This window comes from Tiliqua scincoides, chromosome 4 (assembly GCF_035046505.1).
Source record: "Tiliqua scincoides isolate rTilSci1 chromosome 4, rTilSci1.hap2, whole genome shotgun sequence".
Classification (NCBI taxonomy): Eukaryota; Metazoa; Chordata; class Lepidosauria; order Squamata; family Scincidae; genus Tiliqua; species Tiliqua scincoides.
The window spans coordinates 85,628,758-85,652,008 of NC_089824.1; the positions used below are offsets into that span (position 1 = coordinate 85,628,758).

At 44.3% G+C, this 23,251-nt stretch overlaps 2 protein-coding genes across 4 annotated transcripts in view; one reads left to right on the top strand and one right to left on the bottom strand.

Moving 5' to 3' along the window:
- Nucleotides 1-1,618: 1,618 nt before the first annotated feature.
- Nucleotides 1,619-16,145, bottom strand: C4H5orf22 (chromosome 4 C5orf22 homolog). 2 transcript variants are annotated; one of them, XM_066624284.1, is made up of 9 exons: nucleotides 15,657-16,145; nucleotides 14,170-14,315; nucleotides 11,533-11,682; nucleotides 10,506-10,968; nucleotides 8,735-8,797; nucleotides 7,144-7,247; nucleotides 5,087-5,153; nucleotides 3,387-3,526; nucleotides 1,619-2,392 (listed from the first exon to the last, which is right to left on the bottom strand). In XM_066624284.1, exons 1-9 carry the CDS (start codon nucleotides 15,756-15,758, stop codon nucleotides 2,236-2,238), a joined length of 1,392 nt encoding a protein of 463 aa, XP_066480381.1. In that variant the 5' UTR covers nucleotides 15,759-16,145; the 3' UTR covers nucleotides 1,619-2,235. The 2 variants fall into 2 exon arrangements, with proteins under 2 accessions (XP_066480381.1, XP_066480380.1); XM_066624283.1 differs by having other exon boundaries at nucleotides 7,126-7,247.
- Nucleotides 16,146-16,208: 63 nt separating this feature from the next.
- The window catches only part of DROSHA (drosha ribonuclease III), a 94,766-nt gene continuing 87,723 nt past the window's right edge, over nucleotides 16,209-23,251 (top strand). Inside the window, exons 1-4 of one of the 2 annotated variants that reach the window (XM_066624280.1) lie at nucleotides 16,209-16,273; nucleotides 17,623-18,489; nucleotides 20,874-20,966; nucleotides 22,006-22,231. In XM_066624280.1, the coding sequence (XP_066480377.1) occupies nucleotides 17,627-18,489; nucleotides 20,874-20,966; nucleotides 22,006-22,231 (1,182 nt within the window). In that variant the 5' untranslated portion in view covers nucleotides 16,209-16,273; nucleotides 17,623-17,626. The remainder of the gene's footprint in view (nucleotides 16,274-17,622; nucleotides 18,490-20,873; nucleotides 20,967-22,005; nucleotides 22,232-23,251) is intronic. The other variant, XM_066624282.1, reaches the window with a different exon arrangement.

The following is a 23,251-nucleotide window of genomic DNA, read 5'->3' on the forward strand; positions in this document are numbered from 1 at the left end:
AGTGAGGTGGGCCCCACCTGTTTGGCAGGAACAAATTGCTACTGTGCCTTAAGAAATCAATTAGTTGAAATCTCCTGGGGCGCCAGCCATCCATGACCTTCTCTACAGAGCAGGCTGCCTGCTAAGGTGTTGATTGCAAAATGAAGTTGCAGGTACTCACATGTGATGTTTGCCCATTTAATTCCCCAACTTTCTCACTCATCTTTTACTAGTGAGAGCCAAGGCCTTGACAGCCTATGACTCAGCAAACAACTCACCAGCAAAAATTAAAGCAATTCCTAAGCAATTCCACAATACCTAAGTAGTGTGCTGTGTTGGTTTTGTGGGACTTACAAATGCTGTGGAGCCCTACTCAAAATTAACAGCAAATAAGAGTTCTTTCCACAACAAGTAAAATGCAAAAAACAGGGAAGGATGAATACCCCTTTCATCTATCAAGTTGGTCCTATAAATCTAATCAGAACAAGAGGCCATTAGTAAACTTCCACTTTTTCAAAACACCGCATTGCTTCTGAAGTGAAAAAAAAAAAACAGCATGAAATGCCCCACCTAGTGAGCAGACAAAGAATAGCAGGTTTATGGGTCAGGAAGCTTTTAAAAAATTTGATTTTTCTTTTATCCCCTAGACCTGCGGTTTTCAAACTCTCCAGGAGTTTGAAATCCGCAGTAAGTCTTTGCGGGGGCGGGGGGGAGGCAACAGGGGCAGGGGAAGGCAGCGACGCAATCCCCAAGATCGTGTCACTCAGGGGGCTGCAGGGACTGGGATGCACTCACCAGTCCCTGCAGCAGCCATCCGTGTGCAGGGGGGCCCTGCGCGAGTGCCTGCAGGGCACCCCAGGTCAGGGAAAGGGAGAGTGGAGCGATCTGCTCTGCCTCCGGAAGCGGAGCGCGATCGCCCACTCTCCCTTTCCCTGACCTGGGGCACCCTGCAGGAGCTCGCACAGGGCTCCCCGCACACAGGGATGGCTGCTGCAGGGACTGGAGGGTGCACCCCAATCCCTGCAGCCCCGTCAAAAGGGAAAGCGGAGCAATCGTGCTCTGCTTCTGGTTTTGCGGAACGGGGCGCGATCATTCTGCTTTCATGTTTCCTGACCTGGGGAGCCCTGCCAAAGGTTGCGCAGGGCTCCCCGCATCCCAGGAGGCTGCAGGAGGCTTAGGCAAGTGCACCCAAGCCCCTGCAGCCCCCCTGAGCGGCGCAATCCTATGGATCATACTGATGCCTTCCCCCTGTCTCCTGGATGCCCCCGCCCCTTAAGGGGGCATGGGCCAGGACCCACAGGCTGGGGCTTTGCGACGCCCCAGTTTGAATACCACTGCCCTAGACTTATATCCTTGCATGATATTACGGGTGGGTGGGAGAAGAGTAAGCTCGGTGTGAGGAAACCTATTTGTGACTGCTCTCAGAGGACACATATATTGCAAACTTAGAATGTAACGTGGACCTTTGTAGACTGATCTCTGTTTGCTTCCAGGCACCATGAAAAAGCAAACCATCAAAGAATTATACACATTTAAGATGGCTTTTTTTTAAATGAGAAAAGTTCAGAAAACTAAAGTGCATTATTGATAAACCCCTGAATGCAAAGTAGTACTCCTTGGAAGAATGGTGAGACAGAAATGCAAGAAAAGCCATTTATTTTTATAATCTGAAACAAAATAAACACAGATGGTCAATACTTTGAAGCAAAAAGCACATCTTTACACAGTATTTTCAACTTGACTCTACTGACTGAAGGCCCAATCCTATCCAAATTTCCAGCACTGGTGCAGCCACAATGCAGCCCCAAGGTAAGGGAACAAATGTTCCCATACCTTGAGGAGGCCTCTCTGAATTCCTCCCCACCACAGGATGCAGTGCATGCCCCATTGGCATAGCTGCATCGGCACTGGAAAATTGGATTGGATTGGGCCCTGAGAAATCTATTCAATAAGAATGAAAAAAAAATCTAACAGCCTTTTCTCAAAATCTTTGCAGCTTTTGTTTGTAACCACACCTGATAAATACATAAAGTGCCATTTCCCAGCCATTGTTCTTCCAAGTAAATCTACAAGGAACAACAATGAATAACTAGAGTAGAAAGTTTCTGTTAAAAAGAAATGTCTGGATGAAAAGTGTTGAAAAGGGAGAGTCATGGAGGCAGCCTGTAAAAAAACCTTTTTCTTCCCATTGCGAAAAAAAGAAAAAAAAATTTCTACAGTAACAAATGTTTGCAGCCACAACTACAGCTGAATTGATCATGCTGTGGAGGAAGAATCTGTCCCCGTAGGCTCTGAATTATCCAAGTACTCTAAATGAACATCCAACGGGTCATATACCGAGTGCAGCATCTTTAGAACCTTTTCTTGTATAAGCTCAACTTGCTCTGCAGGGCAGTAGTCGTCCAAGCTGGACCTGTGGACAGTGACAATATTTTAAAGGGCCTGGTTTTCACAAAAGACAATGCAACATAGGTTGATAAAAGTGTATAATTACTCTGGTCTCTCTCCTTTCTCCTTTAGGATCAAGATAAGGTCTCAGCTTTCACTCCAATATTCCTTGCTGTTCCATATAATTTGGGGACTGATGATTAAAAGTTATACTAGAAAGAGGGATATAGATAAAATCCCACTCCTGAAAGATGTTGCCACTTTCTCTCTTCTCTCCCAACTCAGTTTTGAAGTTACTTCTTTCCCATCAGTCAAAACATATATTTTGATTGGTGCTTTAATATTTTCTATTACATTGTGGGAACCACTGCTAAACAGATTCCTTTTCTACCCTGTATGACTGCCATGGAACTCTAGTGCACAGCAAAAAAAATTTGGGACAGGTCTAGGGCACCAGTCAGATCAAATGAGTTTGGCTGCTGTTACAGGCTAGAAGGGAGAGTGATCATTAGCAGGAAGATAAAGTTCACTCTCCCTTCTAGCCTGCCTACTTGCTTGTCTGAGCAAGAGACATTCAGCACATTGCCACTGATCAGGGATGCTGTACTAGTTGCCTGCACTGAGCAGGGGACCAAATAACATGGCCTTCGAGATCCCTTCCAACTCTAAAATTCTAGGATTCTCACAATGCAACCAGTGAGTGTTGATGCAATATGTACCCATCTCCACCTCTGGGTTTCCTACAGAGAGAATTCCTCAGTCTGAATATCATTAACACCAACAAAGTGAAAAGCATGAACCCCTTTTATAAATAATTACAAATTAACCTTTATTTTTAAAAAGATATGCTTCTCCCCTCTGCCATTCTCATTTAAGTTATTTGCCTTATCTTCAAAATAACATAAATCAAAGTACACTTCTCCACTAAACCCTATGCCTGAGCCATACAAATCCCAAGTGTGTGCACTGTTGCAACAGGGCTCAAAATTACTGCAGGAGACATCCATACTGGAGCTTACCGGGCGACTGTCACAAGAGTAGGCTTTGGCAAATTTCTCAGGAGGTGTTCTACAGACTGTACCAGGCCCTCTATCTCTTGCTCGGTGCTCACATGGTGAGGGATCTCCGAGTAATCGCAGGTAAGTCCAGCCTGATGGACCTGAAACAGTGATCACACAGAAATGGGTCATTCTTCAAACAAAAGGAATCAATATGATTCAGCTGGAAACACAATCCTGACATAATCAGCTGTTTTTCACATAATCAGTCGTTTTGTTCTCGTTTCACATAATCAGTCTTTTCTAATGATCCCAAGAATAGAACTGGCCTTCTTTACTGCCGCTGCACATTGATTCTCGAACTCCTTGGGAGTTTGAGAACCGCTGTTCTAGAGCCCTATCAAGGTGACCATCGTATCAAACATCTGAAGCCAAGTAAGAATAACAGTTAAGGCTAAAACCTGGCTAATTTTAATTGCTGTTAGCACTGTTGCCGACATCCTTCACACTAAGGAAGAGTTCAGGCAATTAGGGAGTGGGGAAATGTGCTGTTCAGTCTTCACTATGTTCATATCAACTCAAGACAGAGCTTGGTCCCATTCAGCAAGGCAGTTCTTGGGCATCATCTTATGTGTATTTTAAGATATAGTTTCCAAGGTTACACATAGTTATGATCTCCTTTAACAACTCTTTGATCTTCCTGTCATTGTTTTCTTTACAACACAGTCAAGTTACATAGACTCAGGCTGCCATCCTATCCAAACTTACCTAGGGGCCAGTCCCGTTAAACTCTATGGGGCTTACAACTGAGTAGGTGTCCTTAGGATTGCAGTGTCACAAAACAACCAAACGATTTAGATGCAACATCAAACCATGATTTATTTGAAACATGCATTTCCTGTATTTCTATCCATATAGGTTTAGCATTACAGGAACGTCCAGGCTTGAGCCTTGGGCTCATGTGCTTTTGTCCCCCCCTCACACACTGAGCTGATGTGCTGCCTATCTCAGTTTGAAGCAAACCAACTTTGGCATGTAAAGGGAGGAGGAAGGGAACAATGCAGGCTCAAGGCACGTGTCTACTTATATGTATAATCCTACACCACAGTTTATTATATGTCTGAATAGGGTCATTATATCTTAGTTTAGATGTTTTTGAGTAAAAGCTATTAATATCTGTTTCCCTAACCATATTTACTTACTTAGAAATGGAAAGTCACTATTAGATTTCTTTTTGGAATGTCCTGAATAGTATCAGGACTGTAGTGCTCAACATTATGCGCTAAACCAGCCATTTGTGCCGTGGCACACTGGTATGCCATGGATGGTCTGCAGGTGTGCCACAGGAATTTGGGGGAGGATCATTTGTTAGAAGGGCTACTGGGGTATGAGTGCCCCTGCTGTCAGTGTGGTGTGCCTTGTCAGTTGTCAAAAAAGTGATGGTTTGCCTTGACAATTTTAACATTTTTTCAGTGTGCCATGAGCAGAAAAGGATTGAAAATCACTGTGCTAAACAATAAGGGGGGGGAGAGAAAAAGAGGGGGGGGAGATAATTACTACTCCTCATGACTCCTTGGAGAAAAAGTAAAAACAAAAGGAAATATTAATATTAAAAAACAAAACAATTATTTTTCAGAAACACTTGAATACAGTCTGTAGCATTTGGCTCTACATGGCAAATAAAAGGCAGCTTAGAAATTACATAAAATAAATACATTTACCATTTCATAATCAGGGGTTCCCAATCGGTTCTTCAAGCTACGCACAAGCTGAACAAGAGGTGTCCATCTGCGATTAAAGACATAAACCAACATGTTAAATTCTGCAATTAACAATATGCTGCAATTCAGTACAAATGCTATAAGAAAGGCCAGGAGCAACACTCAACAATATCAGAATTAGGAGATTCTTTTCCTAAAACTGGACAATTATTTCAGAATTTTCCAGAAAAAATCACAGGGGATATCAGTGTCAGGAACCAGGCTCAGCATCTAAAACTTTCACACTAGCATGAAGAATCCAGAAGTTACCACTAATTTGAGTTGTTGGTGCAAAACTATGTCTTATGACCGAGTCATTCACACAAGTGCACTACTCAATATCGTGCAACTGAATATGTGAACAACTGCCATTGAAAAAAGTATTGCATCTGATAATATGTTTTCTTAGTGGCAGCACCTCCCAGTGCCCCCATCAGAAGGCCCTTGGATCAGCCTCCTATGAGGTGGAAGGGGCTACTAATAGAGAGCAAACACAGCCCCCCCCCCCCCAAAAAAAACTACCCACTCCACCTTTCATCGTTCCCTATACACGCATACCTTCTTGGATCCCATCTGGAGCATTTGCTTTTTTAATGTTCCAATACTTGCTCTAAGACAGTGTTTCTCAATATTTGTCCTCCACTGTACCACCTCACATGGTCCACCTATTCTGCATACCACTGGAAGTGGTTATTTCTGGATTGGGAGGCCATATGTGACTTGACAAACATCAGTAAAAGGTTCAGGGTGGGAAGGAGGGCCTTTTTGAGTGAGAAATAACATGCTTTGGAGCCTCCTACTGCTGTTTGCTGGGTCACGTTCCTAGTCTCACTGCGGGAAAGCAGGGGTCCAGGGGTCTTGCAAGTACCGCCAGACACCACCTCAAGTACCACTGGCGGCACCCACACGACTGCAAGGCTTACAAAATTAATATTTAACATGGAAAAATGCATTTTGTGAGCTTTCCTGAAAGATGGGATGGAAAACAAGAAAGTAAATAAATTATATCAAAAGTACTGTTGTTGCATTTAATCCATAATAATACAGTCATTGGCTGGTTTCAAACATTTAAGTATTGTCCAAACTGGGCCTTTCAAGTGCCCAACTAACTCAACACGTTCAATTATGTATGCGTAATGAATGTGCACATGTCCTAGCCCCTCCCCTCACTTCCTGCAGAGTCCAGGGCCAGTTTCCTTAATTATATGAGGAGGTGGTTTGCCCAAACCACTATTCTACATGCACTCATAAGTTTATTTTGAAACTGTGAGGTCAGATAGACAACTTAAGTAGTGTCCAAACAGCTGCAATGTGAAACCATGATTTATATTGTGTATACTATGTCACACCATGACCTGAGCTTCCTCAGATGTAGAACTGGCAAACCATTACTTAGAGCTGTTTGTTTTCTATCTGTTCAGGTCTAGGCTTCATAAATTCATGCCCCACTCCATAAGCAGCAGCCTTCTTGAGGAGAACAAACAGCTTTAATGGGGATTTATCCATGATGCAGATATCCAGATGCAGATGTAAGGGAGGGCACCAGTATGCAGGTCTCTTGTTTCTTGTGGGCATCTGGTGGGCCACTGTCAGATACAGGAAGCTGGACTAGATGAGCCTTTGGCCTGATCCAGTAGGCCTCTTCTTACGTTCTATGAATCCAGCCATAACAGCAAACAACAGTTCATAAAAACCGTGGTTTGCAAACCAGCATCTAAATACAATTTGAAATCTTTGTTTGTCAACAAACTACAGTTTATGGGCAGGTTCTGGTTCAGCCATTGGTTTTGCCACAGCTGCTGTTGTGTGAACCATAACAGTAGTTTCCAGCCTTTTAGGATCAGGGATGCATCTTTTAGCCCTAGTTTAGCAACATGGAACACTCTCAACTATTTATTAGATTGAACTGTCCCTGCTTCTCTCTTCCTCTCCTCAACAATGACACATAGAAGCAAAGCCAAAAGGAAGCACTTTGCTTAACCCCCACTTTAGGTCCTTACCGAGGATTTGGTTCCCACCTTTGCAGAGTCTCTTCAGTGTCGTCATCACAAAGGTCTGCAAAAGCTAATTCTAGATCTTCTAACTGGTGAATGCGATTCTCAACACAGTCTAATAAGTCTTCCTGTAAGTACAAAAGCATAGAAAGTACTTGAGCAACAGTAATTTGTGGGAGTCTTTGATTCCATACTGAACAGTGGGCTCAGACTTAAGGGCCACAATTCAGAGAAAATCAGGAACAGGTATTAAGTGGGCTGATCCCATAAACTAAAATGGTCGAATGTGGCCTCTGTTGACCATTTCTCTCAGTCTAAAGACTCTCATGCAAACACCAGTGGGGTACATGCATAATGCCATTTTCAAGATATCCCACCTAGCATGGACAGACCAGGCTCTTGCAAGATTCACCTTATTTGTGGTGGTGGTGGTTTTTTTAAACACTAGAATCCCTGAGGACCACCAACAGGAAATCAGCTGCAAAATTGTGTGGTGTGTGGTTGGGTGGTGGAGGAGAGAACACTTCCTGCTCTCTTCCCTTCCCATGGCCAATAGGGTTTCTCCCAGAGTGACTCCCTTTGGCTGCCCATGGCTCTAGATTTTCAAAATGGACTGTCAGGCTGCCAAGAATCCCAGGCAGCCATGAAAAAAATTGGGGGACTCCCTTAGGGGACAAAGGCCCCCTACGCACAGCAGGCAAACCATCCTTCTAGAATCTAGAACATTTGTCATTCTGAGTGCATCAGGTGCCTCTGAGCACATGCTGAACCCAGGAATTTATTTTCAGAACCTGAACTGACCTTTTTTTTTTTTTTTTAATGTGTTGCTTTTTGTATTCTTTTTAATTATTCTGTAAGCCGCCTTGGGTCCCTTTGGGGAGAAGGCAGGATATAAACAGTACTCTATTTATATAAATAAATAAACTGAGCTAGCAGCCTTTCAGACAAAATCTATTTGTGATCTCCCCTGCCCCACAAGCTGTTCAACAGCAAAAATTAGTTTTTTTAAAATGCTCTTAATTGTTGCTATTGGAAGTCAGAAGCTCTTGGTGGCTTACTGTACATTTTCCAGAAATTTACTGACAGATCTCCATCTACCTTCTGCCCCTCCCCCCCCGAAGAGCTGACTGACACAGTCACTTTGATAAGCCCTGTCACTTTTTGAAGACACTAGCTACCCTGGGATAAAAGTCTGATTATTTTTCTGGTGGCTTCAGCAGCTTGCTGACAGATAATTATAAAGCTAAAATGCCACAAAGCCAGAATAACTTGAGGAAGAAAGTGTGTGGGGCCAGGGAAAATGGGAAATTAAAAGCTACGGAAAGTTCTGTTTTTGTTTCACCTTTTCAAATCAACACTGTGTTGGCCCAAATTGAATTCACACTCATGGTAAAGCTCAATGCAAATTGCATGAAGATGTTTTTGTCAGGAAACCGTTTCGCAGATACCACTGCATAGTAATCAGCTTGGTATAATTGCAGACCATTTGTGAAGTGGTTTTCACAGTTTATCCCCTCCTCCCCCTCCCCACCTTATGAACTTTCTCAGGTAAACAAGACTGATTGCCTTGGGCCCCCCCCCCCCATTTTCCAGTGGACCACAGTTAACCACATACCTCTAGTGCAATGCTTCTAGGCTTCTTAAAACTGTACAATTTTTGTAAGATGTTGTATTCTTCCTATTTTAAAATTAAAATTAAGAAAATGTTATTCAAAGCTTACGTTGTAACTAAAACATTGATTATGTCTCTAGTCCATGTCTGTTTTACATCTTTCTCTTGGACTTATTCACATGCTTGATTTTTGTACACTGAAATTCAGATGTACATCCTTCAATGTAACGAACACTTAAGAGTGTTCGTATTTTGGCTAATGACTGCAACAGCTTTCCAGTTCACGTACTGGGACCCAAATATATGACAGTGTGGTCATGCTCATCCTCTTTATACAAATTATTTTGCACACAACTCAAGATCTTCATTTACAATACAAGGGATGTGAGATTCAGCCCTAAAATCCCAATGTCTCCTTTTGTCCCTGAGGCACCCAATGTATATAGACAAGTGTGAAAATGTTGGCCTCCACCAGCAGGAGGAATTTATTGTGTAAATCTGCGGTTTTCAAACTCTCTGGGAGTTTGGAAACCTCAGTAAGTTCCTGCAGGGAAGGGGAGGGAGGCAGCGGGGGCAGGGAGGCAGCGACGTGATCCCCAGGATCGTGTTGCTCAGGAGGTTGCAGGGACTAGGATGTACTCACAGGTCCTTGCAGGGTGCGGGGAGCCCTGCGTGAGAGTCTGCAGCGCTCCCCAGCCTTCCAAAAGTGAAAGCAGAGCGATCGTGCTCCACCTCCGCAAAACCAAAAGTGGAGCGTGATTGCTCCACTTTAACTTTTGGAAGGCTGCAGACGCTCGCGCAGAGCTCCCCGCACCCCGGGAAGGTTGCTGCAGGGACTGGTGAGTACATCCCAGTCCCTGCAGCCTCCTGAGTGACGCGATCCTGGGGATCGCATCACTGCCTTCCCCCCTGCCCCCGCCCCTCAAGGGGGCAGAGGCCGGGGCCCTCAGGTTGGGGCATTGTGATGCCCCAGTTTGAATATCACTAGGGTAAATAATGAATGCAGTTAAGCTGTTTCAAAGTGCCAAAATGAAGGCACTTCCTTTTTTCTGAAAGCCTACAGGAAGCAGGAAGCAAGACAAGTTCAAGAATTACATCTCTCACTGAGCAGTTCCAAACTTAGGATATTTACCCAAACATTCTTCACCTCTAAATTGGGGTGGCCAACTTTTCATCTGTGAGATGACAAGCTGCACCTGCTGAAATTCCCTTTTCTACACAATTATTAAAAGTCCAGAAGCCCTAAAGTTGAAACGTTGGCCACCCGTGCTCTATACCTACACACAAAAAACTGTTGACTTAGCTACATCCCAAGATAAAGGGGGAAAGCTTTCTGTTAAGAACATCATCCAAGCCAATTCTTGTGTATGTAGTACCATTTTTAAATACAAACCAATAGCCAGACATATGTACAGATAAATGCATTGTAATGTTACAGTAGAGTTATAAGTACTGTCATCCAATTAATAAAAAAAATCTTATGTTGATTAACTATGAATCTTAACTACAACTGCCTATAAATAAACCAAATTTAAAACACATATTCTGTTCTAGATGGTACATGCAATAAGTTGCGACATTCTAAAAAAAGAGGCATTCCTCTCTTGTGTGATAGAATGCCTTTTACCACCCAGTTCTGGTTAAGTGGTTATATTCAAAATAAGTAAGAGCCAGCTGCCCAATAAATTTAGGCAGGCTCCTTTCTAATGGAGCAAAGCTTTTTTTAAAAAAGAGATTAATCTAAGCAATTGACTAATCACAATTCTGATGTTACCTGTGTGTATATTTCTTTGAAAGGATTCTTAACCGAAAAAAAATCCAAGTCAATATCTAACACATAAGCGGTACCCTTCTCCAATGCTTGGAGAACATCTTTCACAAGTTCCGTTGTTTGACACGTATGATTCCCAAAAGAGCAGGATGCTGAGGAAGCCTGCAAGCTGGGAGACTTCTTGTGTGCCGGAACTTTCTTTTCTGATCCTTCAGGCTGTGTGCCTGTGCAGGGGCTGGCAACATCGCTGGTATCCTTGGATGAAGAGACAGCAGCAGCATTTGTTGCACTGTCCACACTTAACTTGAGCCACTTAGAAGGCAGAGATCCACTGTCCTCCCAGTTGTCAGCAACTTTGGTGGGATTCACAAGGCAGACGTTCAGATGCAACGGCTTGGGGTTCAGTAGCTGATCGGCAGAAACGTAAAGGCCATCAGAAAGAAAGTAATTATCAATGCTTGTAAGCCTGTAATAAAATGATAATAATACTTCATAGCATTTATGTTGAAACGCATTTCAAGAGAGCATGTAAAGATATACAGAATTGCCCTGTGGAACCAAGGGTCCACCAGCCAGGTAGCTCTGGAAAAGCCCACAAGTGCCTCTCTCTCATATTTATCTCCTATCTACGGAACTCAGATGGTTGTACTTCAGTATAAGTGTGTCCCATTCACTGGGGCCCATTCACTGTCCCATTATCAGAGGCTCTTCTTTTGATACCGCAGACTTTGGAGGTTAGGTAAGTGACAACCAGAGATAGATCTCACAAAGTGTTACCTTTCACTTTGCTCATAAAAGGAAACTTGCGTGCAGACAGTGACTGAGATCTAAAGGTGCTGTACAATAAATATACAATAACATGAGCTTCTCTTTAGGGCATGCATGCACCCAAGTACCAGTCTAACTGAGCTTGACCAAACAAACTCCAAACACCAATTATGGGAAGTAATTGACACAGAAGCATACAGAGTGACACACACACCGCATCCATTTCTTTGTACATTATTGCAAAAGCATGGACCATAGTTACCTTATTGTACTAGTGGAGGCATCTTTACCCACTAAAAAAGCTTGGGATCCTTCTTTCATCTGTTGAGCCCAAGCTGGATGTAGCCATACAACATGTGAAATGTGACCTGCATAAACAGCAGGCATAATCCAGTTTTCAATACTCAACTCACTGCAAAAGAACACAAGCAAAAACATGGATTCAGATGGTTACACCAAACCATCTGCAACAATAGTAAAATGTCAATGCAACAAAACATTTCTGACATGTATCAGGTACAAACAATTAACATATTAACACACTTTAGATTTAAAGTAATCAGGGCTTTAGGCCTGATCCTACAGCCAAAGAAATCAAATTTCTCAATAAAGAAATCCAAACATTCTGTACAGACAAGAATTCATTAAAATTATATACTTTATACACATATTTTCTAGCATTACACCTTTGATTCTGCTTCTATGAATCCATCTTTCAAATAAAATAAAGAAAAGGAAGTGGTAGCACTAATAGAAGCAAGAGTATAATACTTTACAATTATTCAGTCACAAGATGTCATTCTGTTTTCTGCTACCTTCAAGATGTAAGGACCAGAAAGATAGGAAAGAGGCCCTGGACACTTACAAGTTTTGATGTAGTGTAGACATTAGTATTATCAGAAACATTTATAAATAACATTTCAACAAAAAGAGTTCATAAAGCAGTTAACATAACAGAATAAACTCATTCCATCAGCAGCAGAACAAACTATTGATGCATTAATCCTGGTTAAGATCTTAACCAAACACTGAAACCACAGTTTTGCTTGCTGAGCTAGGGCCTGCCTCTGGAGGATGTGCTTAAGGAAAACTGAGAACTGCCTACCAGATTGCAGGCAAACTAAGAGCCCAATCCTATCCAGTTTTCCAGTGCTGGTGCAACTGTGCCAATGAGGCATGCACTGCATCTCTTGGTGGGGCAGTAGTCACAGAGGCCTCCTTAAGGTATGGGAACATTTGTTTCCTTACCTTGGGGCTGCATTGCAATCCTAGCCATACAAAATTGGATAGGATTGGGCCCTAAGAGCACAAACCAGGGAATAATGTGGGTCAGTGCAAGTCCTTTGTGTCAGCCCAGGAGTGTCCTGAATTTGCCATAGAGCACATTTGTGACTACTCTGGAGATGGCTGAGCCAGCGCACAGATATGCACTGGCTTCTGGAGTGCAACCCTGGACCAGGTACGTTAGAAGTGGCTGAGGTGGCTGGCATAGGGGTGGTAGTGAAGAGGGTGGTAGGAGGGTGGAGAGGGGGTTTTTGGGTGGGGGAAGGCAGCCAGTGGGCAGACTGGACCCAGGAGGGGGTGGGACTGACCTGGGCAACATAGGCTGGATCATAACCCCTCCTCCTGGCCAGCCTGGGGTTACACTGGGCTGCTTGAATTTGCATCAGTGATTTCGCTGGCGCAGATCCAAGTAGCCCCATACGGGTGACTGGTGCACAACGAAGAGGAAAAATATCCCCTTGCTCCAAGTTGTGCTCCATCCATCTTCTAACCTATACCATATATGGCGTAGGCCAGATGGCCTGCCTGTTCAAGCACAGGTTAAGATTGTGCTGGTTTTCTCAGTACAGATATACTGGCTCAAATACAACGAGTGCAAATGGTGGTATACAAATTGTCTTCGAAAGACAGTTTCACAGCCCGATGTGCAGCAAATTCCACACACAATCCTGAAAAAAATTGCACTACTTGGGGATATTTGATGAATTTTATGTTCATACACACTATTCAAATGTTGCTCACATGCACCACTGTCTGGCAGCCTGAGAGTTGGGAGAGGCATAGCTGATGGTTGAAGCAGTGTTAGTGTGCCACTGCACATAGGGAGAAGGTCATAAAACTGGTCCCATAAGTATTAAGACTTAAAAATAGCTGAAGAAAAATAACCCAAAGTTAAACACTATGTTTGTATAGCATCTAGCTTGCTATACAAGTCGCACAGGAACAACACCCTGATTGAAAAAGTAGCCAACAAAGGGCGCAATCCTAACCCCTTATGCCAGTGCTTTCCAGCACTGACATAAGGGCAGTGCAGTTCTGAGGTAAGGGAACAAACATTCCCTTACTTTGAGGAGGCCTCCATGAATGACACCCAACTGCAGGTTGCAGCACATGTCCCATTGGCACCGCTATGCCAGTGCTGGAAAGGGGTTAGGATTGTGCCCAAAGTACTCGAAGTCCTTGAAAATGCTACCGTGAAGCCTCCCACACAATCTCTCTCCATGCCAGCAATTTTACAGAACTGTACGTGAATGGGGGTATGACATTTGTCCTTTGGTAGCCACAGCCAGGTAGCAGGACGTTTGTAGCTATGGGAATACAGCAAACTAGCCTGCCCTATTTAGAAACATAAAACTCACCTTTCATTGCTGTCATTGTTTTCCTTCTTACTTGCTATTACTAATACAGTTTTCAAGAGTGAAGTTTAATTATTCAGATTGCATGATTTACTGAATTTGCTTCTCCAGTACACTTCCCAGTCAGACTTAATCAACTGCTTTGCAAGTTGACATGCAAGTACACTGAGGTTCGGGAAGCCATTCAACAGAACTTCTAGGCTGCACTGACATAAAAAAGTAGCTTGTCAGTAACTCCAGCAGAGAGTGTGTGATCTTACCTAAACAGAGCTTCTTTGTCAAATACAGTATCTGCAGGCATGTCCACTGGTATAAGGAGGTCTGGGTGGGAATCCAAATGGACAAAGCTAATATTACTAGCAGGAAGATGCTTTGATCCGATGGCCCGATAGATGAAAGGAAGAACCTAGGAGAACAGGAATATCATTATTTTGGAGAAAAGCAAATAAACTGAAGTGCAACTACTGAAAAGGCATTCATAAAAGTTAGTTTATAAGGAATGAAGAGGTAGGTTACAGAAAACAGAGGCTGCTACTGGTGAATAGTTGCAGCTGGAGCACATGGAAATAATAGATTCCTTGGGCAGTCTTGCAACCACACTTGTCATTGATCCCAACATGCTGAAGGAGAATTCCAAGTATATTTACTACTGTTCCAATGAACTCAACAGGGCTTGCTCTCAAATAAATATGCTCAGAACTGTATTATATATTCTACAGCACAATCCTAGGCATGTCTGCTCAGGGATAGGTCCCATGGTATTCAATGGGGCTTACTCCCAGAAAAATATATATAACAGTGGTTCTCAAACCTTTTAGCATCATGACCCACTTTTTAGAACAAGGGTGTTTTCAACTTTAGGGATCCTGTACCTTTAACAATTGTATGTAAGAGGGAATTTCAGCAGGTGCAGCTTGTCATCTCACAGGTGACAAACTGTACTTGCTGAAATTCTCTCTCCTACACAATTGTTAAAGATCCAGGATCCTTAAAGTAGAAAATTTGCCCACCCCTGTTTTAGAATCACATGTTGGGAGCAACCAGAAATGATGTCACTAACCTGGAAGTGATGTCATGGCCAAAAGTGACATCATCAAGCAGGAAAATTTTTAACAACCCCCATACAACAAAATCAAATCAATCTATTAAGTAAGTAAATTGATAGTTCAAAAAATTTATTTAAACTTTAAAATAAAGAACCACCCTCCTAACTGTCCCAAGCAGTTGCTGAACTGTTTAAAAAAAAATTCCCCAAACATCCCAAAGGCTGCAATTTATTTATCTGGGAATAAACCCTGTTGACTATCACTGTTAAAAACATATACATAGTAGCCTGTTCAAAGTACAGATGTGTCACATTTCCCCAAATGCAGTCATATACCATGGTAGCATCAAGCCTGATATACCGTATTAAAATCCCCCCAAAATTGGCCATCCAACCCATCGGGTCCCGAGCCACAGTTTGAGAAACTGTTCAATTTTAGGGACCCACTAGTGGGTCGTGGGCCAATTTCAGGTGGGTCCCCAGTCATTTCAATGTGCATTTTATTGTATCCTATACAATGTATAGATTGCAGCCCGGTAAAAATTTGTGCATTGCTTTGCAGGCAAAGTAAACACAGCAGTTTTCGTCAAATATTAACGCAACATGCAGCAGCACAAACACAATACACACGGTCAGAAAGGTAACTTTCTTTCCTCAATCAGTTTTTTTCTCTGATCGTGTGCCGAAGGGCACTGAACTCACATCGTGGTGATCTTCCACCACCCAGACAGGCAGCTTTGGGTAAGCACGGAGAGGTCTCGACTTGCTGCCGGCCTCTTCGGCGCTGGGCTCCTCCTCGCTCATTCTGGCCGCGCCGCCCCGAGCCCCGTGGAACGTTCAGACACCCAACGTTCCAAAGCCGAACGCGGAGACCCTCAGGCCTTGGAACGCTGGCGCACGCAACGTTCCAAGGGCAGGACTCCGGCGACGGAAGCGTTGCGGAGAGAGCAGGGGACGCGCCTGTGCGCAGCGCACGCTGGCAGGTGGGAAGGGGAGGAGGGGCGGCCGCAGTTCAGCGTGCATCGAGGCTCCTCGCTGCGCGACAGCCCGATCCCATGCCTGCCTACTCAGAAGTAAGTCCCATTAGAGTCAATGGGGTTTACTCCCAGGAAAGTGGGGCTGTAAGGCTGCTTGCATCCTCATTCCAAGAAGCGGCTCGCTCTTCCCCACCCAGTCTCTGCTGTGGCTAAGCGAACTTCCTCCTTGTTGTGTCGCATGCTCCTCCTTCCCGCTGTTCTCTTCCGGTGCTCCTGCACATTAGATCTGAACTGCACCGCCGGTGTCTCGATTGTGGGGAGGACTGGAGAGAGTCTTTCCAGGTAAGATCCAAACTGCAGCCCCTCCGGTGGGGTGTCGCGGATATGCGTGGTTGCATTGGCTGGAGAAAGGGAGGAAAGGCTCCTCTTGGGCATGCGGAGGGAAGCGATCTCTGCATTCCCCGAGATGTTCCTCTCCGCTATAGCTTGCGACTAGCCTTTCCAACTCTGGCCACTCTCGTTCCTGTCTCTTCCCCCGTATGCTTTAAGGTTCGAGTGGAGATCTGGCAACTCGTTTATAGCCCAAAATCTGTTGGGAGAGTTGGAGCAGACAAAAAGAAAACATTTCTTATCCCAGCTTGTGATTAGTCTGTGGAACTCCTTGCCACAGGCTGTGGTGGTGGCTTCTTGCCTAGATGCCTTTAAAAGGGAATTGGACAGATTTCTGGACGAAAACTCCATCACAGGTTACAAGCCATGACAGCAACGTGCAGCCTCTTGATTTTAGAAGTAGGCTACCTGCTAACCCCTGCTAACTGGGTAAGAGGCACTTTTTCAAGTGGGTGCTCCTCTTTTTTTAGCAGGGGGAGAGTAATTAGCCCACCCCACCCCAGCAGTGTCTTTTCTAGTGACTGTCTGCTGGTGTTCTTTTGCATCTTTTTAGATTGTGAGCCCTTTTGGGACAGGGAGCCACTAGTTGTTTGATTTTTCTCTGTAAACCGCTTTGTGAACTTTTAGTTGAAAAGCGGTATATAAATACTGTTAATAATAATAATAATACTTCAGAATGCTGGGTGCAAGAGATCCAGGATGCAGGGCTCTTGTTGTCTTGTGTGCTCCCTGAGGCACTGTGAGATACAGGGACTAGATGGGCCTTTGGCCTGATCCAGCAAGGCTCTTCTGATGTTCTTATGCTTTCTTACTCAGAAGTCCCACTGCATTCAGTGAGCCTTACTGCCATTAACTGTGCATAGGATCATAGCCTTAAATGTGCATAGCATTAGTATATAACCCCATAAGTATAGAAGTTCTGTTAACTCTAACGGTTGTGGTCTTGTGGGCACTTACTTGGGAATGGGTCCAATTGAATCCATGGGGCACAGTTTTGAATAAGTATTGGTAGACTCTGACTCCAAGTAGCTCACTTTGTTGTAGTCAAAACAACTGCAGAATTGACTTTAGAGCTACAGTTGAGCACTTGATGGAGGTGCAGTGTGTTTACCCCTTTACCTCTGGACTGTTTTCCCACTGACGCCCATCAGTCACTAATCAGTGAATTGGCTTTGAGGCAACTGTTCAAAAGAGTGGGCAGCACTTGTCTGTAATTGTCTGAAATGAAAGGTGTATCCAGGATGTGACCAGGGAGTATTTCCCAATACATTTCTGGCCTACTGCATTTTTCCCCCCCACAGATGTATGATGTCTTTCCATTCTGGACGAGGGTGCCCTCGGGGCCGAGGAGGAACTGCAGTCCGGACTTCGCCACAAACCTTTCGCCCCCAGAACTTGAGACAGCTACATCCTCAGCAGCCTTCAGTGCAGTATCAGTATGACCAACAGGCTACAACCTCATCGACCTACTCTAACCCTCCAGCTCCAAGTTATGTACCTCCAAGGCCTGATTTTGTCCCATATCCACCACCAATCCCCCCCTCACCACAGAGTGCCATTAGTCAATGTCCTCTGAGGCCCCCTTTTGCAGGCCACCAAGTGAGGCAGACTTTCCCACTTCCTCCCTGCTTTCCTCCAACTCCACCACCTGTCCCCAATCCTGGTAACCCACCAGTTCCTGCAAATGCAACTGGGCAAAACACGTTTCCCTATATGATGCCACCTCCATCCATACCACATCCTCTGATGCCCCCAGTCATGCCTCAGCAAGTTAATTATCAGCCTGTGTACTCCCCAGCCTATTCCCAGCAGACCTTCCCCCCTCCTAATTTTAATAGTTACCAGCACAATGCAAACTCTTACCAGAGCACCAGCGGTAACACTAACAGCAGTAACAACAGCGGCAGTAATTTCCGGCACGCAAATCAGTATTCGGTAGAAAAGTCCCAGGGTGAACGAAGGTCTCCGGAGAGGAGTAAACACTATGATGAGCATCGCCACCGGGACCATTGTCATGGGCATGGAGATCGGCATCGGTCCACCAATCATGGAGATCGGCGGGATCGAGGGAGGAGTCCAGACAGAAGGCGCCAAGAAAGTAGTCGGCACAGGTCGGATTATGTCAGAGGAAGAACGCCACCCCGCCACAGAAGTTATGAATGGTACAGGTAAATTGGTATGACTATATCATTGTTGATCTCACCTGTGCTCCAGGTGACCCAGGGGTGACATGCATGGGATTACCCTGTTATTTGTCACGTGAACACAGTGAAGTAGGTAACACTGTACTGTTTTTTTTGTGACCTAGCAAAGATTTGTAACCTCAGATCTTCCTTGTTAGAGTCTAGACTTTTGCCACCTACACTATGCTGGTGTTTGTTGTGTGGGATTGCCCAGATATTTTCATGGAGAGAAGTCTTGCCCAATGGCATGCAAGCAACCTGGTGCTCGATGACATGCAATCAACTTAGCTCGTGTGATCTGTTATCTGGTCTGAAAATTGATGCCTTGAGAATATCTTCTTTCTTTTAAATCATTTCATGATCATGGTTTTGGGTGTTGGTTAGTAGAAGGAAGTTAGAGTACAATCCTGATCTTGGTGCGTCAGCTTCCCGTTGGTGCGCAGTGTTGCAAACGTGCTGTAAGTCACGTTTGCGAGGCTTACCGCCAGGCCAGTACCCATGCTAGCCCAGTGCTGGCCTAGCGTTGGGTGGGCACCCATCCTCCACTGCTCGGCAGTCACATGGACCACTGAGCCGCAGCACGGTGAGCGGGGAGGAGGCGTTCTGGGGAGGAGGGTGGGGAGGAGGCGTGATGAGGAGGTGGGAGGTGGGGAGAGGGCAAGTGGGAGGCATGCTGGGGAGGGGGGGCTGGTGGAGCTCTGCTCCATTGGATCTTGCGTGTTTGTGTGGGGCTTGGCGCCCTACACGAACGCCTTTACCCTACAGTCAACCTTTTGGTCAGCAGTAACTTGAGTAGTAGCCCCATTGTGGGGCTACCTCCCTTACGTGGGAGAAGGGGACAAAAGTCTCCTTCTTCCGAGGTGCTGCTCGCGGTAGCCCAAGGTGCGCAAGATCTGGCGGCAGCTGTGTTTGGCGCCACCGAAGCTGCGTGCCCTGGGCAGCTCAGGATTTGGCTGCCCGTGTCTTGCATTTAACACAACTAGCTAGACATTTAGCGTTCTTGGGAATAAATAGTTCATCTTGTATATTTGCAGCAAGCATCCATTCAAGTTCTATCTTCTGCAGTGAAATACAGTCTAAACACTATTAAATGCATGTAAATGCAATTATGAAGTCGCCTGGCTTACAGCATAGTATAGGAAATGTGGTAGGAATCACTTGGTACTTGCTCTGATTGAGTTCAAGATAAATGGTTGGAATTATTTGAGAAGAAAATGCTATGAATCCAGAAGAGGAAGAGATCTCAACAGGTTGTGTAATGTGTGTGCTCCTCTTTTCTTGTGTTTTATGAACTCACTGGTACTCCAGATTTTTTATTTTTGTAGAAAAAACAGCCAGATTACTACTGCATTTTCTTTTAGAATTAGATAATTGGACTAGTTGAGCACTGATTGGAACTGGTGGGTGTCAGAACCTGGTAGTGTGGGGGAAGCGGGCAGCCAAGCAATTCTGAAGAAGTAGACAGTCCATGAGCAGCTCGGTCTGAGTAGCGAATTGCTGATATTCTGTCCATAGCTTTACTGGAGCAGATAATCCCTCTTGGATTGGTAGCTGCAGTATTGCTTTCTGGCCACCTGCAGTGGTGGCGCTACAGTGCAGCAGCGTAGACTTTGAATTTCCTCCTCAAGTAAGCTGTCATAGCAGCACACACACAGAGCACCTTGGTTCTTAGACTGGAGTCACTGATTCAGAACATCTTGTGCCTTGCAATGAGGGGCTTTAAAAAAAAGAAAGGAAGCACAATAGAGCCTTTCCAGATGCTTATGTATGCCAGCTGTGGATTTTGACATTTCAGGTTAGTGAGAAAGCTGTGGCCTTCTGCCTCATATTCTCTAGAGCAGGAGTGTCCAAACCCTGGCCCGGGGGCCATTGCGGCCCTCAGGGGCTCCCAATCAGGCCCTCGGGGAGCCCCCAGTTGCCAATGAGCCTCTGGCTCTCTGACTTGCTGGAGCCCTTGCTGGCCCGATGACCTCTCACCTGAGCTGTGGGACAAGGGCTCCCTCCACTACTTGCCGTTTCATATCTGTGATGCAGCAGTTGGAGAGAAGGAAAGCCTAGCCTTGCTTTGTGCAAGGCCTTTATAGGTCTTGAGCTACTGCAAGACCTTCATTCATTTGTATAAGTTCCATCTCTAAAAAATTCATTTATGTAAAAATACTCAAATTTGAAATGTAAATTAATTCTTCCCCCCCCCCCGGCCCCTGACACAGTGTCAGAGAGATGATGTGGCCCTCCTGCCAAAATGTTTGGACACCCCTGCTCTAGAGTTTAGAAACATAGGTGGGCAGTTGATTAAATATAGGTTCTCACCTCAGATGGACAAAACTAAGAGTGGTGAATTTCATCTTTTAAAATTTAAACTCTTAAAGGGAACGTCAAAGAGACAGACACAGACACCGTGACAGCCGGCGATCGATATCCTCAGAGAGATCCTATAGAAAAGATCACAAGAGAACCGGAAGGTAAGATGAAGTATTTTGACTGGCATTTTTGGTTTTGAACTATATATAATAAGACTAAGCTACTGTCTCACTAATGTAGTGCCTCTTAACCTGAAAAATGGCATCATCGAAAGGTATTAATGTCAGTTATGACTTTGTCAGGTTTGTGACTACTCAGTTTCCAGACTTAGAGTAGCCAAATTCATCAAAATTCCCCCACAATTTCTGCTTCTTTTTTTTCATATTACAAATGCTTGTTCCAAAGAGTCTTTTGCATAGTGGTAAAGAAATACAACCTGGGTGACTGTAAATATGAGTTGGTTCACACTTGATTATTTTAGATCAGTGATTTTCAACCTTTTTCATCTCATGGCATACTTGGCAAGACACTAAAATAGTCAAGGCACTCCACCAGTATTTTGACCACTGAGAAGTCACACTGTGCTGTCAATGGGGGGCTCACGCACCCCAATGGCCCTATTAATAAATGACCCTCTCCCAAATTCCTGTGGCACACCTAGGGAACATTCGCAGCACACCAGTGTGCCATGACACAGTGGTTGAAAATGGCTATTTTAGATCATCACATTTCAGGCAACCACTTTTTTTTTTTTAAAAAAAGCAGTCTTTGAATAGCCTGATACCTTGTAGTTTCTAATGTTCAGTCAAGAAAATGGTCTCATTAACCTAAATGTATAACAAAGGAACTTCGCTGTTTTGGATTCTTTTCTTTAATTTTTTATCTTAAAATTGACTTGTTGAACACCTGGGAAGGCTATGCATGAATTGATGTCACTCGGTAAAGACAACATTTAAGTGATAACTTTCATGTGTGAATGAACTATTGTGGCTCAAACTTCACAAAGATCTTCCATATTCCTCAAACACTGTAGTTTTCAAAGTAGGTAGTTCACATATTTAGCTGTAGTATCTGTCAGGTGTAGAAAAGGCCAAGCATTCTGCATAAATGTGTGAATCAACCTGTTGAGTAATGTATGTGTATTGGGGTCACTTCTGCCACAGATGCTAGACTGTTAATCCCTTTCATTTTTTTATGCAGCCGATCCCCTAGCCAAGACCATAAGAGGCCTCGGTGGGAAGAGGACAGGGAACGGTGGTCAGAAAACACCAGTAGAGAGAAGAGTTATACGTCCATCAAAGACAAAGAACCAGAGGAGGCTGTCGTTGAAAAGAATGAGGAAGATGACGAGGACCTGCTGAAGCCTGTATGGGTTCGTTGCACCCATTCTGAAAGCTACTATTCAAGCGATCCAATGGATCAAGTGGTATGTATCTTGTGTAACTTTGGTGACCAGCGTATTGGTGTTTCCTTTTGTGACCTGATTTAGGGTTGATCCCAAGATGCAGAAATAACATATGTTGTGGTCTTTCAGCTGCTCAGACTGCAGATAAGAGGTGCCATGTTTGAACTTTTTTAAAGAGTGAATTAATTTCAAACCATTATTTAAGGCCACCAGTCACCAAGAAAAGGCCAATAAAGTCAATTATTTTATATCAGATTTTCAGTTTATTAATTTAATATATTTCCTGAACAAGCATACATCTGATGTTTTGGTCTAACAATTCTATCATATTATTTGCAATGGTGTATCAGGTGTGTAATCCCAAACCTCTGGCTGTGCAACCCATGTGCCTTTTGAGTTACATAATTTGTATTTGTGTGTGTGTGTGTGTGTGTTGTGTGGGAGATTGGGGAGGATGGCAGGTTGGGGGAGGAGTTCTGGGGCAGGGGCGATCAGAACAGGGAAAGGATAGGCCCAGGCGGGGGTAGGACCGGCGGAGGAGGCCTCCTAACATGGATGCTATTCTTCATGTTGGGCTTCTCAAGTCTGTACCAGCAATTTAGCTGGCACAGACTCAAGTGGCCCCATTGCAGGGGCTGGGGCTTTACTTGGGGCAGACCCATTTTAGTGCTGCTATAGCCTGCAGCACCAGGAAGCCACAGACTGTAAGCAGGTTTGCTTGCTTAACAGTTGAGGCTACAGCCCTGTGCACATTTTCCTGGGACTGAGCCACTGTTGTGATTTTCTTCCACATAAACATGAAACAGATTGTGCTTACAAACTGATTGTGAGCAAGAGCAGTTAGTTCCTAGGCATAATAGTGTTTGTCCATAACATGGACAGCAAGGTGTTTATGCTGTTTGGTTGACAGAGTCTATTTGACTTGCACGATAACAGATACAATAAGTACCTCTTGTGTCATGTTTACAAAGTTTGATTTCTGAACTCCCATGCTTTTGTCCCTGGTTTGGTTTTTTGCATAGGAAAAAAAACACACAAGCT

Bases quoted from the DNA above. Each gene is read 5' to 3' on its own strand.
- C4H5orf22 (XM_066624283.1), bottom strand. From the start codon at position 15,758: ATGAGCGAGGAGGAGCCCAGCGCCGAAGAGGCCGGCAGCAAGTCGAGA. The intron at 7,248-8,734 runs GTATGTGGTTAA...TTGTACTTACAG, and splicing joins CTAGAAGCATTGCACTAGAG to GAAGACTTATTAGACTGTGT. The intron at 3,527-5,086 runs GTAAATGTATTT...TCACTGTTTCAG, and splicing joins GAACCCCTGATTATGAAATG to GTCCATCAGGCTGGACTTAC.